General features: G+C 33.4%; 1 protein-coding gene across 1 annotated transcript in view; it reads left to right on the top strand.

The window, feature by feature from the left end:
• Positions 1-14,917, top strand: part of LOC114333515 (juvenile hormone esterase) — an 87,647-nt gene extending 72,730 nt beyond the window's left edge. The window contains exons 10-11 of the mRNA XM_050643803.1: positions 3,622-3,763; positions 14,687-14,917. Coding sequence (XP_050499760.1) covers positions 3,622-3,763; positions 14,687-14,873 — 329 coding nt within the window. The 3' untranslated portion in view covers positions 14,874-14,917. The remainder of the gene's footprint in view (positions 1-3,621; positions 3,764-14,686) is intronic.
• Positions 14,918-18,997: the final 4,080 nt, after the last annotated feature.

The raw sequence follows: 18,997 nt of genomic DNA, 5'->3' as shown, positions 1-18,997 counted from the left end.
CGCTCAACGCTAGGTCTTCATCACAGAACGCAAAATCCAGTAAAAAAGCTTGGAAGATCACCGGTGTTATCTGCAGCACAAGAAAATGATCTTGTGGAAAGGATTCACAGATAAGCTGAGGTAGGAATGCCTATTACTAGCAAGGTTTTAATGAAAAGTGTGTTTTCTTTCGCTATAACAAATCGCATTCCAAATCCATTTTCTAAAGAGTCAAATAAAGCTGGTAGAAAGTGGCTTAAATTATTCTTGTGGAGGCATCCAGACGTAGCTAGGCGAAAATCTCAACAAATGAATATGGCTCGAGCCCAAAAAATGAATAAAACAATCGTCGATGACTACTTTCATAAATTGAGAGATACCATAAAAAAGCTAAATCTATTTGACAAACCTGGTAGCATATATAGTATTGACGAAAAAGGGTGCAGATTGACAATCCATAAGCAACAAATTGATTTTGCTAAAAAGGGAGCAAAACGGGTACATTTAATTGCACCCGAACACGGAGAAAACGTGTCAATTGTAGGTTGCGGAAATGCACTTGGTCAAGCGATACCACCTTTTGTGCTATTTAAAGGGCAAAGGTTTAAACCTGAATGGTCTGATCACTTGCCCCCTGGCTCAAAAGCTATTGTCACAAATAAAGGTAGTATGACATGTGAAGCATTTATTCGTGGCTTGACCATTTCTCTTCATTCAAGAACCCTGGTCCTACCCTACTAATATTTGATGGAGCTAAAAGTCACCTAGATATTTCCATAGTTGAAGCAGCTAATCGTATGGACATAACTTTGTTTTGTCTTCCTAGCAACACATCACACGAGCTGCAACCTATGGATAAATCATTGTTTAAAAGCTTTGAGACGTTTTGGGACCAAGAAGTCCTACAGTTTTTAACTACAAACCCTGGCATGGCGATCACCAAAATGAGGTTTGGACACATTTTTACTACAGTTTGGCTAAAAGAAATGACACCATTAAACATTATCTCCGGTTTTGCAGCCACCGGTATTTATCCGTTTAGACCAGACGCTATACCTGAAGCTGCCTTTGCACCAAGTTTGATCACCCACAGAGAAGAAGACATAGTAAACCACAGTACTTCCCAAGATTTAGCAGATGTCGTTAGAAGTTCTAGCAAGTCGATTGAGCCCGCAGATAAAACGAGGCGAGTACAAGAGGATATAAAGTGCTAGAAAAAACTAATAACAAAAAAAATAAGCGCTTAATTTCTGTCTCAAGTAGTGAACCATTATCAGATTTTAGTCTTCACGATGACTCACTTGATGATGTCTCTGGTGAAGATGAACCTATGAAAAGATCTAAAAGGAGCAGCAGCTCTGAAGATGGCAGTCCACTAAGAGAATTAAAATATAAACAGACAGGCAATACGGTTACAAAAGAAACAAAAAAATGTATTCCGGGGTTTAACCAAGTAACAACTTCTGACTCCAAATGCTTAAACAGTTCCTTTAAAGATACAGGATTGCTGATAACAACGGAAATTAAATTACCCACCGTGAAGAGGAAGCCCGCTTTAAACAGCAAAGCCCAGCAAGTTACCAAAGATTTGTTCGCACCAAAATCAAAATTGGTTAATCCAGTTAAAGTTGTCAAAAAAAAACAACAAGCAGTGTGCCAAAAATATCAACAAAAGAAGAATCGTGGTTTTGTTTCCTTTGTAAAGTCTGCAGTAAAGAAGATATGCGCTTGTGCATAGTGTGCTGTCGATATGTTCACGAGGCCTGTGTAGGACTAACTAAAGAGGACAAAGAAAACTTTATTTGCCCTCAATGTTCTTAAGTTATATTTATGGTAGGGGAGCAAAGTATGCTAAATGTGCAGTCACTCGAGCGCTTTGGGGACCTATTGGGTTGTGAAGAGTAGGTCCTAAAACCAAAAAAAGTTAAGTAAAGTTTTCCATTTTAGTGGGCGCTTGCCATTTTTTAATTTAATTTTCCATTTCCAACAATCGTTTTTTCCGATTATAACGCCATCTATCCATAATTCGAAAAAATGTTTCGAATAAAAGTTTTTTATTTTTACGTAAGGAATCCAAATCTGCAATAAAAAATGAGGGCTCCTATTTAAGATTTTAAAGTAACCCCCCACCCCACATCCATGGGGGGTCGTGTTTAGTGCCATTCGATAGATTTTTCAAAAATATTGAATAAGTGTATTTTACAGTTTTTCGATCTGATGTTCATTTCGCGAAATATCGGGGGATTCGTATTTAAAATATTAAATTTATCCCCCACCCCTCTTCGTGGAAAGTCGTGTTTGGTATCACTCGATAGATTTTTAAAAAATATTGGGCACATATTTTTTAGTTTTTCGATCTGTCATTCATTTCGCGAAATATTCGCTTTTTTCTTGTGAACTTTTGAGACTCACCCATTTACTTACGCCCGGCTCAAAAATTCAGATTTTTGAAAAATATACACTCTTTTGCATGTAATACTTGACTTACCTTATTTTAATCTGACAATTTCGAGTTTTTTTAAGAATAGATATTTTTTTCGGGCCCCCCTTAACGAACTCCCCTGTGTTAAGAGCCAATATATGGTAGAGGTACATCTGCAGGGTACCAGGTTTCTCCCCATATACTAACCTGACGCGCTCGAGTAACTGCATAAATCCCCGCTTGAGCTCCCCTACCATAACAGACATGTTTATTAAGTTTATATTACTTGATTGTCTTTTTTTTCAGAAAAATGTGTTACTTTTAACTGCAGTTCTGCAGTGCGTAATACTGACATGGGTGGCAATAATAGGAGAGCTGTAGTCCTAATATTGCCATTCGTAACCTCAATAAAAAAGTATTCTTTATTTAGTTTCTGTTTAGTTTTTTGATATAATTAAACTATATTTTTAAAAGCAATACATTTCTTTACTACTATCCAAATTTGTTTTCATTTATTAATAACAATGTATGTTTTATTTACGACCAAACGTTAAGTTGGCAATATTTGGCTAACTTACCACATAACATGCCAATGTAAGACTTTTGGTCGGCATTTTAAGGGTTTTAACCCATCTATTTTTGGTGGCTTAGCATGTAGAGCTTGCTTAAAACACTGATGATGCTCTATTTAGAGTGAAAACGTTCTATTTTTTAATGCTGCCGTTCTGCCAACTGAGTTGGCTTTCACCTTTCTCTTTGTGAAGACAGAGAAATCAATTCAACCACCCACATGCTCGCGGTATAGTCATATGATGCTTTGAGGTATATCTTGTTTAAATTTCACCCATCGCCAGGGTTTAATATATAACACGCCAATGTAAGACTTTTGGTCGGCATTTTAAGGGTTTTAACCCATGTATTTTTGGTAGCTTAGTATGTAGAGCTTACTTAGAACACTGATGATGCTCTCTTTAGAGCGAAAACGTTCTGTTTTTTAATTTAGCCCTTTGTAGGGGTTTAAATAAATATACCTTTTACACAGAAGATCTTTTTCTTCAATTTTTTCTTCAATTTTTGATTATTTTTCGTTAATACTACTGGATCAAAAATCATATTTAGTAAGTAAAATTCCGAAGCTGAGACATAAGTATCATCGTTACGCAGAATCTAAGTAGTCTCCCATATTAGAAATTTTTATAATTGTCACATTTTATTTTTAGGTGCTGATAAAATAAACCATGCCGATATAGACCCTTATCTCTGGGTAAAAAATAACGTCTCGAACTTGGATACTTTTACAAAGGATGATGTTTTAGCGAGTGAAAGATTAAGGATACTTGTTACCAACTTTGCAAAAAGATTGTAAGTGTTGACTCTATTAATTTTTATACAAAATTATGTATTTATTCATTTTATTGTTAATTTTGGTTGGTCACATATTTATTAACTTTTTTCATTAAACAAGTAATTGGGCTTTGTTAGTCCTAGGTTTTTATCCAATATGACCGGAAGTAGAACTGGAAGTCTATATTTGGACTCTTCACTAATTTTAAGTCATTTTTGCCAAACTTCCGGTCATAACTGTTTAACCGGAAATGACATCAAAACCGGAACTAAATATTTGAGCTCGACTTTTCAATACGCGATGATTGATATATCTTATGTACTATTTCTGCGACAATAATGTGGCACCTCCGATTGCACCTTTGTAACCGGAAGTAATATAACAATCGGAAGTAGGTATTTATTTATTATCGTATTCCTAAGGCGCGTCGAATAATATAAATATAAAACCAAATAACCTTCACTGATAAATAAATAAAACTTTATTGATTTATAAAACCAAAGTAGAACCCCGCAAATTCGAACCCCGCTAATCCGAACATTCGGCAAATCCGAACCCACGGATTAAAAATATGTTTAATATACATAGTAAAACCAGAAAATTTAACAATGTAGGATTAAAGGATCCCCCAAACCAACGCGAAACTTTCGCAGCCGCAACCTACGCGGAATCGCGGCGAATCGATAGGCACGGCGGCTTATGAGCGTGTTCACACTAGTTGGGGCGGTATCCGCAACGGTCGCGGTAGATCAGCGTTGTTTTCATGAAACTCTGCATGCACGGTTTTTTTCGCTGCCGTTGTAGTTTCGCGTGAATTAAAATGTCTGTTACAGAAAAACTCATTGAAATTGTGAAACAATATCCTACACCTAATATATGATTTAAGTAAAGATTAGAAAAATATAAGAAAAAAGGATGAAATCTAGGATAGTATAGGGTTAGAATTAGTAGAAAATGATTGAATTAAAATGAATATTTTCAATTAGTAAAAATGCATGAATTTTCATGAACTAGTCATCCATTCTCAGAAATAATATTTGATTAATGATTATGCAATAAAGATACTAACACCAATAAAGGTAACATCAGTTAAAAAACCAACTGTCAAGCGTAGGTTTTTCCTGGTCATTCTCAAGTACTTTTCTGATGCTGACCTCTCAAGGTTCTTTAGTGTTCCCTTACAAGTCTACATCCAAGCCCTTGTTCCCATCTTTTCACGGTTTGCGTGGGGAGTGACATTTTGGCAATTTCCTAGATTGTTGTAACTGACCAACCAAAAAGATCAGCAGGCCTAAAACTCTTACGCCTACTGCCTTCCTAGATAGCTGGTCAGCAATGCGGTTGCCGTTATTTCCATTGTGCTCCGGGTAACTATGTAGTTATCGGGAAGTTTATCTGACAGTTTTATTAAATATCTGTCAGATAAACTTCTCGTTAATTTGTTATCCGGAGATGTAAAGACCGCCCTAAAATTATAATTTGTTCATATTTGTATGGCGAAGAGTCGCGTCAGGTTCCGCGCCAATGTGGGAAAGCCTCGTCCGCTACCGTTTCGCCTGCGAATGTTCCGCAACGAAAAATTCGCATCGCAAAAGTTTCGCGTCGATTTGGGGGATCCTTAATAAGGCGTATTCTTTAAGGCCGATGTCAGATTATGCGTTTTGACCGGATGCGTTTCCGCCGCATCCGGTCAAAACGCATAGTGTGACAGATCGGTCCGGTTGCGTTCTTATGAAAGCAGTCAGACTGTGCGGTTCAAAGGCAGCGGTAGCAATAATATAGTGAAAACGTTCGACACTGATAAATTTATTAAGTACTTTCATTCAGGAGAAGCCAGCACTTTGGGATAAAAGTGCAAAAGAATATAGTGACAAGAACGCAAAGCGTGGATAGAAGTTGACTTAACGTATTAACGGCTGAGACAATAAACAGAGGGAAATTTGACAATGATGTATTTATTAGATTGTATAAAAAACACATAAATTAAGACTAATTTACAACCAAAAAGTATTCTTTTCTCATGAAAGGAAAAAACAGTTATCTTAAAACTTGTGTATTAATAATACCTACCGAGAGGTCAAAAATATCTATTATCAGAAAACTTTTTATGAAAACAGGTATACTAAGTATTGAACTTTCAATGAAAACTAAATCATAAATTGTATTAAATCTTTACATAACCATCCGGGGCCATTGTCTTATCACATTGTCCCTCATAATTCCCAGCTATTACTAAGATAGTGAATTTCAAAATTCCAACCCTTTTATGAATCACGGTATTCAAGGTAGCCTAATTTGCATATTTTGATTATAGTCCTTTTGTTTTGAAAAATCTTTTATGAAATGAAATACCTACAGAAATTCACCAATGAAGATTATTAACAGAGAACTACATACATAAACATACTAAATAGTAGAATTATTCACCGAAATTTACTATAGATACCGGGAAAACTCCGAAAGAATTGTTAAAACTTATCTGAGGTATGGAATGGCTTTGAACACAAAAAACTCATGATTGTCAGTAAAAACAAAATTGAAGACGAAACAATCTAACTTAATTAAAAAACCATAGGAGAAAGTACCCAGATACAATTATTTGGGATGTGAGCTAAATGAACAATGGCACCGCAGCCTTGAAATACAACGATGCATTGAGATGACCAGAAGCCAAAAGCGCTTTCAATAAAATTAATTCAGTGCATATTATGTAATGGAAAACTGTGTGTCGAAATTAGAACTAGAATATTGAGAGGTTACGATGTGGTGTTATCGAAGAATGTGGAAAATATCATAGACACAACACGTAACAAACAGGGAAACACTAACAAAGATGAAAAAAGAAAAAGAAATATTCAACACTATGAAGGAAATAAAAATGAGTTACTTTGGTCACATAGTAAGTCATGAAATTTTAAACAACTTTTCATAATATGTAATAGTTTTCAATTTTTTGAAACTTTTTTTCGTAAAATTAATAATAAAAAAGTTTCCCATATGTGTCTAACTTAAGTAGACACGATGTATATCGACTGATTTCTACGTACCTGAGTGTTACTGTCAATCTTTCCTCTGCACTTATGGAGTTTCTAAATTTAGTACCTACATATTTTCTTTTGATATGTGAGGCTGTAAGATTTCCACCAACTCCCTAATTCCCTCCGTAAAATTTCCTCCTTCCAATACAAAAATTGCGAACAATTTATTTTTCAAAATGTTTCCAGACATCGTTACGCGCTTACAAACTGCAAGAGACTAAACGCATAGTGTGACAGGTCAGTCCGGTTGCGTTGGATACGGATGTGGTTCCACCGCATCCGATCAAAACGCATAGTGTGACAGATCGGTCCGGTTGCGTTAGAAACGCATGCGTTTCCACCGAATCCGGTCAAAACGGATAATGTGACATCGGCCTAAGAAGTCGGTAACTTTCGTCTGACGCATGGAGGTGTAGCGAGTTAACGCAGCGATGTTAAACCATTTATGCATAAACATTACATCGACCGGTAACGCAGCAGAGTTCTGCTCCACGTAACGTAGAGCCACATCCAGAGCTTTAGTGGCAACTGCGTGTGACACTCGATCTGGCAGAAAAACTTCTTTCTCGCTTTCTTCTTCTTCATTAGGGCTGCCTTAACGTTGAACCAAGTCTACAATGTCTTCATCCGTAAATTATTTAGCCTCAACAAATTTTGTAATTGCACTTTCTTCTTTGTTTTCACATCTTGTAAGTTGTGTTACGACTTCTAGATCATCTTGTAATGGAGCTTCTTCAAATTGTAAATCTGGCCACAACTTCTTCCATGACTTTGTAATTAAAGTCTAAGGGCTGTTGTCCCAGGCCTCAGCCACGCAATAAATGAGATCTTTTACGGTGATTTTTTTCAGGTTGTCAGTAGTGGACGGCTTTCCTCGCCTTTTAATACAGTCCGTACCAAATTTTTTCTATAGTACAGTTTTATAAACTGCAGAATACCCTGGTCCATGGGTTGCAATAAGGTGGTCATATTTGGTGGTAGGAAAACAGCTTTTCCACTTCCTTATTGAATATCGAAACGAATGGAAATAATTGTTTTTTTAAATCATTCTTTAAAAAGTGCACTATTCATCCATGCTTTCCAGGCTAACTTTCGGATAATCCTTTTGGAATCCGAACTGGCTGTCCCCCCAATTAGTTCGGATTTGCGGGGTTCTACTGTAAACAATAATAGACCAGGGCGCATCTGTAACAATATCAGTACATTTGGACGTTGAGAGGTGACTCAAATTTTTTTGCAGGAATTGCTTGAAAATAACTCAAATAATAATATTTGAGTTATCCTCCCTCTCAAAAAGGTCCGGAACATTGTTTAAATAATCAAAATTTTAAAAAATGGAGGAAAAATTCGATTTTTTTCTTCGTTTTTTGATTATAACTTTAAAATTATTCATTTCCCAGAAAAGTTGTACTGACATGAAAATTGCATAATTAAATTTCCTACAATATAGAATTGGTTATATATTTAAAAAATAGTCACCCTTATATAATAATAGTTCAATTTGCAAAACTAAAATCGATTAACCACCACGGCGTCAGGAATTTTCTTAAATAAACATTAATTATTGGTGCTACGCGCAGGACAGCGGAGAGTTTGCTCTGATTGGGCATTCCAATGACCTTTGATAATGATTGATACATTTTAATTTTTATTACATTTCGATATAAGTAAATAAATTTGTTTATTGCAAAATAAAAACACATACTCTATCCTTTGAAATAACACTTTTTTAGCAAAAACTTTCTTTGTTCATATATTTTAACTTAGAGAATAAAAGTTTATTATTTTTAAACGTATGCAATTGTTTAAACAATATTTCACAAACAACAATAAAATTAGTTTGATTTTTGTGGAATTAAAATATTAAAATACAACAAAATATAGAGTAAGAAAATAATATATTAGATAAAGATTCGAAAAAATTTTGGTGAAAATCAACTTGTGTGAATCGAACACCGCTGTCCTGCGCGTAGCACCAAAAATTAATGTTAATTTAAAAAATTTCCTGACGCCGTGGTAATTAATCGATTTTAATTTTGCAAATTACAAATGAAAGGTACAGTACACTTCTATAAGAAAAAAAAATTTCAACTTGCTATCTGCTTTATTTTCAGTCCTGTGAATTTGACCAACATTTTGAAAAAATGAATTTTTTTTGCGAAAGCTGGATTTCAAAATTTGAACCGATCTTAATGAAATATACAGTATTGTGTTACTGTATCATAAAGTTTTTTTGGGTCAAATATGAAGGTCCTAAGTGTAGCATAAATGGTTGAAAAACGTAAAATGCGAATACTTGTTTTTGTATGGTTTTTTTCGCAATTATTGCTATTTTGCAACAAATGTGACTATTTTTTAAATTTTTAATCAATTTTATTTTGTAGGAAATTTAATTACGCAACTTTTATGTCAGTACAGCTTCTCTCAGAAATGAACAGTTTTAAAGTTATATTAAAAAAAACCAATAAAAAATCGAATTTTTCCTTCATATTTCATAATGTTCCGGACCATTTTGAGTGGGAGGATAACTCAAATATTATTATTTGAGATATTTTTAAGCAATTTCTGCAAAAAAAAATTTGAGTCACCTCTCAACGTCCATCTCAAAACAGATGCGCCCTAGACTATAAATGCAAATAAATAATAAACACGACAAATACGCTCACAAATTTAATCACTGTTACTGAAAATTATAAATGTCAAAATTCATATAGTAAACAAGGCATCAAAGACATGCCGTATTGTTTATCCTTGTTTAACTTATTGTGATTTTTATGGACAAGCAGCTTAACTTTGCTATACTAGTTTCTGTGAGTAAAAAAAGACCTAATATAAAAAGTAATTCGTGAATAATTTCATGCATGGGAAAAGATAGAGTGAAAGCACTATAATAATACTCTCTTCACCCATTCTGAAAAAATGTGAAAACCTTAAACTATCTATGTCTGTCTATCCCCGAGACTTTGTAAATACAACTCCTACGTCATTAGACCAGATAGAATGACAAATGAGGTATCGATTGAAAGCTTATAACCCAAGAATGGGATTAATGGTGAAAAATTTAACCTCGGCCTTCCGGTTCCAGAGTTTTAACTGGAAGTTCTGTTTTAAAGTCGCCGAAATAGTACAAGCGGTATATTACTCGACGCGCCTTAGCAAGACCAGAATAAATATATACTTCCCGTTTTTATAAATCACTTCCGAATAAAAAGGTCTAATCGGAATTGCTACATTATAGTTGCGGAAATAGTACATGTGATAATATGTCAATGATCGCATATTGAAAAGTCGAGCACGAATATTTACTCGTAGTTTGTTTTGATCTAATTTCCGGTTAAAAAGTTATGACCGGAAGTTTGGTAAAAATAACTCAAAATTAGTGAAATGTAATCAATAGACGCAAAGTTCACGAAAAGTTTAAATATCGACTTCCAGTCACGGTACTTACCTTTTAACTTACGAAGTCCAATTGCTTTAGTCGAGGAAATGAAGCATTTTGGCTCGCAATTTTTTCGTCCAGCATGGATTTACTTGAAATTTTTACAGAAGGTAGGGAATAGTCCAAGGATCATTTTCTATATCATGCCGCTGTACGCTAAAACCTTGGGGGTGGTTCCCACCCCAACTCGGGGTGGGAAGTTTTTATTACATTTTAATCATGTGTATCGATGTAAAATGTAATTCTAAAAAAAATGTTTTTTACATTTTCTTCGTAGAACTAATATTTTTCGAGTTATTCGCGCTTGAAAGTAAGTTTTTCGTCGAAAAAATCGACTTTTTTTAAAGGTTTTTTGAGAATACCTCAAAAATATGCATATAATCAAAAAAACTGTAGATAACAAAATTACATCTTTTAGTAACTCAAACTATATTCTTTTTATATAATATCCTTAGTACCAATACAAACCGAAATACGGCATTTTAAATGTTAGCTTTTCTCGTCAAATGAATAATTTGAAATATTCAAAGCCACATAACGGGAAAACTTTGCATTTTTCGAGGAAAACTTTAATTAACTTTTTTCAAGTATACAATCAAACCTTTCAACAAGTAATAATAAAGAATTTTTATCATAAAAATGGAGCGACTTATGATTAAAAAAAGGTCGGACCTGCTTTTCTCTACGAAAAAATCAGTGAAAATACCCACCTAACTACCCTCCTAATTAAAAATTCTTCTTCACCTTTCTGTATATTTGTATTCCTTGTATATTTGTATTGTCAATACACCCAAGAAGTTTGACTTATTTAAAAGGCTTAATTTTAGAAAAATTGGAGTGTAAAGGAAAAAAGATTTTTGCAATTTCGTATTTTTCAACTTTTACTTCAAAATATCTCCGAAAATACTGGAGATACGAAAAAAATGGTAGACTACTAAATTGTAGCTTTTTTAATAACTAAAATTATAATGTGCATAGATTTTCATTGTAATGAACGGTTAGCGAGATATAGCTGTTTAAAACCTCTATCTACGAGCAAACACCCCCTTATTCGAGCCCTTTAAACCCACCCCAATTAAAAACTAAGGGATTTAACGGAATTTAATTTACACAGTCTAATAGCTCTTTAAAAATCCTACAAAATCATTTTTGAAAAAACTTTTTACTACCAAAAATGAAGCTATGTTTATAAAACGAATTTTTTTTTCGAAATATTTGAATAGTCCGCTTATGGAATATTTTCAATGCGTGTATAATACCACAGAACTGGTTCGTATACTGGAAGATGACTTAAAACCTCTTTGTATTTGTACTTCTACCAATTTGTAAATTCGTATTTTTGTGTAAATAAATGTTTTTGTAATTTTTGAAGTTATACTTCTTTAGGCGCGATTGAGATTGAGGGTGAATTTATATTGATCTGCGCGCATGCGCACACCGACAGTATGGTATTAGTCGTTATACGGGCTCTGATTGGGTGTTGAAGTGATCTGTCAATAATAAATAATTGTTCAATATGAAGGTAAACAAATGTATAATATATTAGTTTTATTGTTGTGAGGACAGAAACAAAAAGGTTTATAATTGTAGTGACATTTAAATAGTTTTTAAAAGCAACAGGTACGTAATAATTGTAAATGTATCATAGGTACCTACCTATTTGAATCTACCAAAATACATAGTATGTAATACTTTTATTTACATAATTTGATTACCATCAAAATCTCTATCAATGTTCACCTAATATATTGTTTTCTTACTCTATGTTTTGTTGTTGTTGAATTTTTTCAATTCTAAATCATTTCAATTCAAAATTTATTTATTTATTTATTTATATATTTATTTATTTAGTACCCAAATAACAGTACTGGACCAATTACAATCTGGGTTAGTGTATTAAGCGTATTAGTAAATTTACCGTTTACAGATCATAAACATAACAACAAAACAGTATAAAATACATAGACTACATAAACGCCGTTTATATGTAAGTGTGTGAAAAAACTCAAAATGAGAAAAACACACTCACATACGAACAACGACGAACAAAAACTTATAAAGTAATTAAAGAAAAACAGAAAATACATAGTATGTAAAACAATTAAATACAAAAATACAGAATAAATATATAATATAACAGCAAGATGCTAAAAAGTGACTGGTTGCAACCTAATATCGTTAGCAGTATTCTTAATGATGCGTAAATTAGAATTGAAGATGTCAAAGAGATCAGAGTTTGCATTGTAGTGAGCTTGCATTTGTACTAGAGGTGACTGCACCAAAATATTTGATCTGGCTCTGTTAACATAAAATGTTTGTGAAGTACGAGAAGCAACACGTGGTACGTGGAGATTAAGAAGTTGCAATAACTCAGGAGTATTTACTTGATTGTTAATAATTTTAAATAAAAAGCATAAAGATTGAGTTATTCTACGACGCTGAAGACTTTGCATTTTAAATTTATCGAGAAGTAGCTCTTCAGAAAATCCCCTAGCAGGATAAATGCCAGTGGATTTAAAGTGCATACTTTTTAAAAATCGCCTCTGTACTGATTCCAAAACAGTTGTGTGATTTTGATAAATTGGAGACCAAACTATCGATGCATAATCGAGTTTGGGGAGAACAAGAGATGAATATAAAAATTTGCAAGTCTCAATATCGGTAAGTTCTTTCGCATTTCGTAAAATGAAACCTAGAGTACTAAACGCACCCGCAACGATATTAGTGATGTGTGGAACAAATGATAGTCTGCAGTCAAATATGACCCCCAGGTCCTTAACAGAGCTGGGGCGACAAATGGAAGTATTATGTATATGATAATCGTAGTGTGTTGGAGAAGGGCTTCTAGAAAAAGACATAACATTACATTTAGACGCATTTAGCTGCAAACAATTAGTGTCACACCATATACTGATTTTATTTAAATTTTCTTGAAGTCTAATGCAATCGGAGGGTGACTTAATTTCAAAAAATAATTTTAAATCGTCCGCATAAATTAGTGAATGAACATCTAGGTCATCAACAATATCATTAACGAATATCACAAACAGTAGCGGCCCTACAATTGAACCTTGAGGTACTCCGGATAACTGAGGAAAAGGGGTTGATTTAAAACCTCTAATTTGTGTATATTGCCATCGATCGGTAAAATAAGAGTTAAATAATTGTAACAGCGTAGGTGTGATTGAAATAGAACTGAGCTTATTCAGTAGAATTTTATGACTTAAGCGGACAAAAGCTTTGGAAAAATCAAAATAATTTAATTTAATTAAAAAATGGCAAAAGCCTAATCCGTTTAGTTAGTCGATCTTCACCCAAAATGACACATTGCCTCCGTGGCGAAGCGTTTAAGGCGAATGAACCCCAATATACCAACCGCGCTGATAGCTGGTTCGAATCCCAATAGAAACTTTTATTTTTTTATTTTTTTAATACATTTTATGATTGTAAGTATATTTATTATATAATTTTATTTTCAGAAAATACGTAGGTATTTAGTTAAAAAGTTTCCGACAATTAACGTTCAGAAATCATTTGTGGCATTTTTAATGTGTTTGTGTGTCTTTTATTCTTTTATTACTTTAATTTTTGGCAATGTTTTAATAAAAATGTTTGAGAAGTACTAAGTATAAATTAGTTTAATATTTAAATAAAATATAAATAAAAAGTATATTAATTTCGTTTATAATCATATAATCATATAATAGAAGTATAACTTCTTACGTGCGTACAAAGTACACACACATTATTTTTTAATTCTACTTTTTTTTCTGTATAGATCTATTAAATTATCTACTTTTAAAAATTGTAATGTTCTTAAGGGTGGTTTCTAAGGGTTGAAATATTATGATATTATATCCTAAAGCATAAAACAATCATTCTTTTTAGCCAATCAAAACCAAGTTTTACCCATATTAAAGTTTACAATGTTTTTATATAATTTTTATCAATACACCCCTAAAAATAATCGACGCCCTTGAGCATGTTAAAGAATATGGAGTACAGGGTGAGATGATCCTAATCCCACATTGTTAAGTAAATTGATGCAAGCCGAAATTATTCTTTTGGGATAAGTAATTTTTTATATATAGCTCCAACAAGGGTGGTTTTAAGGGTTGAAATATTATGATAGTATATCTTAAAGCACAAAACAATCATTATGTAACTAATAAGAACCAAATGTTGACAATATTAAACTTTAAAATGTTATTTTATAATTTTTTACAAGTATTTTTTTTAGGGGTAGTTTTCATCCTTAAAAAACCAAAAGCGTACAATGGCTCAATATAGAAAATGAACTAGAGGGTGAAATGAGCCTAATCCCAAATTTTAGTACAAATCGATGCTGGACGAAAAAATTGCGAGGTTTTGCCATTTTTTCAGTTTCATTTCCTCGACTACTTGTTTTAATATATATTTTGTCTTGAGTACTAAATAATGAACTCATACATTTCCTTTTACAGATATCCATGCTCTGATTATACAGACATTTTAGGAGTAGAATATTGGCCAACAGTAAAGCCAAAGAACTTCCAGTATATGAATATAAACAACACTTTAGAAGTTCAACGAGATCTTAAACAAGATGTGCATCCAAAGATGGTAGAGATATATACAAAATACGCTATTACACCGTTGGACACATTTTAGAAATTTCATATATTGGATGATAATAAAAAATAAATTAGAATGTTTTTTTATTTATACTTATTTTGACCAATATCTAAAATCTATTTAAAATGTAATGTCACACTAATTTATGAATACACTTAAAACAAAATATTTGAAAAAATAACATTTTTATAAACTGAAGAGAGAAAGGGAATATCTAAGAAGAAATAAAAGGTTCCGAACAGAAGGAAAAACAATTTATTATTTAGATGAAACATGGTTTAGATCAGGGGTCACCAATTAGCGGACCGCGGTCCGCATCCGGACCGTGAGCTAATTTTGTGCGGACCGTCAATAAATTCAGAATATACCTAGTGTTTGGCAATTTTGTAAATGTTTGGCCATGAAATTGTGTACTATGTTTGGCTCAACTTATATGTGCGAAGCCGCTTTATCAAGAATGAACTTTATTAAAAATCGGTAGAGATCTCACTTAACAGATGAATATCTCAACTCCCTAATGAGACTTAGTTGCACTAAACTCACTCCAAACTTCAGACAGGTTGTACATAAAAAAATGTCATTTTTCTCTCCGATAATTTAATTTTGTAAAGAGTTTTCCCCCTTACTGTTATACTTACTAATCATTAATTTTGAAATTAAGTAAGCTGTAATATAAAGTTGTCATGTGCATTTCTTTATATTCATTTCCTCTTTACTATATGTTAGGTAGGAGTACTTTTCAGATGTGCATTTAATTAAAATAATTGTCAGATTTAATAAGTTTGCAACGAACACCTTGCATTGAAACTAATGTAGAAAACATAACATGCTAACTAGAATTTTGTATTATGATTATTTATTTTAAATTCCTCAGTTTCCTCTCTACAAAATTGAAGATGTCGAAAAACTTCATAAGCATTCAAAATATAAATTCTCAATTTTTAAAATATTCTCAGTAACAATTTACAATACTGCTGTTTTCAAAATATACTGAAAATAACATCAAAACAATACACAATGAATTTATATTTTATTTATTGTACCAGGAAAACTTACAGAAAAGTATACAGTAACCAAAAAACAAGCAGATATTATTAGTTTGCCTTTCCATATTAGTCCATGTGTGAGGCCACTTTCGTATGAAAAATGTTTCTAACTCGATTTCTTTGCAGATTCCTGTTCAAAAATGTCCCCTTTAAGCAAATGAGGAGGGTGCCGGGTGAAACATATTTTTTTTAGCAAATTCAAAATTACTTTTTTGCCTCAAAAAATGTATTCTTAGGTTTCTTGGGTAATTATAAACAATAAAAGTCTCTTGTCATATTTCTGAATAGTTGATAGTTTTCGAGTTATAAGCGATTTAAAATCTGAAAAATGCGAAAATATGCATTTGCGATACATACTTGAAAACTCTTAAGTTTTAATAAAATGACAGATCTTTTTTATTTAAGATAACCCAAAAATGCTAAAAACATATTTTCGCGGGCAAAAAAGGTGATGTTTTGAATTTGTTAAAAAAAATATTAAACAATTTCTACCCAAAAATTTCGCCCGGCACCCTTCTGATTTATTTATAGGGGACATGTTTAACAAGAATTCACAAAGAAACCGAATCAGAACAGTCAGACACAGGCAGCATAAATCCGGACCACCGAAGTGTCATAGGTTTTCGAAACGTACCCTCAGGGAAACTAATTGGTGACTCCTGGTTTAGATGATACTTATAACACCCTATTTAAGCTTCCTGCCCGCAGAATCTATACGTGGAAATCACCAGCATATACTTCGGAGAACATCATAAGAAATCAAATAGATTTCATCGCTATACCCATAATATATAGAAACGCAATCAAATCTGCAAAAACATATCGAGGGGCCGATGTGTCAACAGACCATAATTCAGTTGTATGCAAGCTCGAAGTAAAACTGATGCGTGTCAAGAAAAAAGCTTTATGTGGGAGAATAGACATTAAGAAACTCTCTAATCCTAATATTAGAGGAAAAGTCCAAGAATCCCTAACAAAGAATTAAACAGGATAAATGAGAATAAATTTGAAGTAAGTAAAAAATGGGATAAAATTGAGCAGGCTATACAGACAACATGAGCGCAGCTATTGAAACAAGAAAAAGTGAAGATAGAGGAATCGATGACTAAGGATATCCTTGACATGATGGAAGAGCGACGGAAGTACAAAATAAACGAACCAAAGTAACGAGAAATACACAAAAAAATAAGAACAAAAATCAGAGAAGCTAAAGAGGAATGGCTGTCGGAAAAATGCAAAGAAATTGGACAATATGAAAAGAAATACGATTACCAAAACATGCACAAGAAGATAAAAAAAAATGACAAATAAAAGAAAATACAACAGCGCAGCAACGGACATACTTGACATCAACGGAACTTTGATCTCAGAACCAACAAAGATTCTAGAAACATGGAAGCAATATGCTGAAAACCTCTTTGCTTCAGACCGCCCTAATAATTATTACTCGATTGAAATCACCGAAAACAGTCCTTCCATTCTCAATTCAGAGGTAGAAAAAGCAATATGCTTCCTCAAAAATAACAAATCTCTAGGACCTGACAATAGTCATGCTGAAGTGCTAAAACTGTAACGCGAAACTGACAATAATTCATTCCTAGAAATCCTAACCACTCTTTTTAATAATAAATATATACGACAGCGGCAGAATTCCAGAAAATTTGTTACAATCAACCTTCGTGGCCATACCTAAAAAACCAAACACTAAATTGTGTGACCAACATAGACTGATAAGCCTAATTAATCATATCACCAAAGTCTTCACCAAAATCATATATAACAGAATCTACAACAAGTGTGAAGCGGAAATCAACGACTGTAGAGGTATGAACAAGGATGTCTACATGTACCTTGTAGATCACTCGAAGGCCTTTGACAATGTAAGACTTGACCAAATAATTGAAATTCTACAAAACATTAGAATTGATGATAAGAACGACTGAATTGTGACAAGTCTCTACTGGAATCAGACAGCCAGGGTAGAAGTCGGCAATGCGTCCACAGAGAGCATTGATATTAGAAAAGATGTGCGTCAGGGATGTGTTCTCTCCCCTCTCCTTTTTATTATTTACTCCGAACAAATTTTTAAAAAAGCACTAGATGAAGCAAAGGAAGGCAGAAAAATCAATGGAGAATTGAAAAATTACATCCGATATGCGGACAATACAGTCGTTACTTGCCAGTAGTATCGATGAACTTCAGTATCTTATGGAAAGGGTACAAAGAGCGAGTGAAGAAAGAGGACTTAACCTCAACATAAATAAACCTGCCAGACAATTGAAAATAAAAAACCAATTAAGTGAACATGTTGACTCGTATACATACCTTGGAACAGTCATCAACTCGAAATGGGATCAAACAACCGAAATACGATCTAGAATTGAAAAGGCCAGAGCAACATTTACCAACATGAGAAATATATTCACCCATTCCGACATATCCCTCCCACTTAAAATACGGCTGCTAAAATGCTATGAATTTCCAGTCTTGCTGTATGGCGCAGGAGCATGGACACTAACGGAAACATTAATGAGGAAACTGGAGGCATTCGAAATGTGGGTGTATCGACGTATCCTCAAAATATCCTGGACGACTCACACCACCAACGTAGTGGTATTGCGCCGAATGGGAAAATATAAAGAAATCTCTTTCACAATTAAGTAACGCAAACTTGAATACCTCGGTCATATTATGAGACGTGATAAATATCATATACTCCAACTGATAATACAGGGTAAAATAGAAAGTAAACGTGGATCCGAGAAAAGAAGACTCTCATGGCTTCAAAACTTACGTCAATGGTTTGGACTAACGTCGATCGAGTTATTCGGAAACGCCGCAAACAAAATTTAAATTACTATGATGATAGCCAACGTCCGCAACGGACAAGGCACATGAGCAAGAAGAAGAAACATGGTCAAACGAATGGCACACTGTTTCAAAATGTTGGGTTGATAAAAATGTTAGCAACTCGCGATAGGTTTTTATGGAAGGTTATTTCTCTTGTTTGAACCCACCTAGTGGAAAGGTAAACTAATAGTTATTCATATTGGATTTGAAAAAGACTTTGTAAAAGTTTATTAGAATTTACTTCAACAGCTACCAAATATTATT

The sequence above is a fragment of the Diabrotica virgifera genome, chromosome 2 (assembly GCF_917563875.1).
Source record: "Diabrotica virgifera virgifera chromosome 2, PGI_DIABVI_V3a".
Lineage (NCBI taxonomy): Eukaryota > Metazoa > Arthropoda > Insecta > Coleoptera > Chrysomelidae > Diabrotica > Diabrotica virgifera.
The sequence above is the reverse complement of the archived record's forward strand: the minus strand, read 5'-3'. Positions and strand labels throughout refer to the sequence as shown.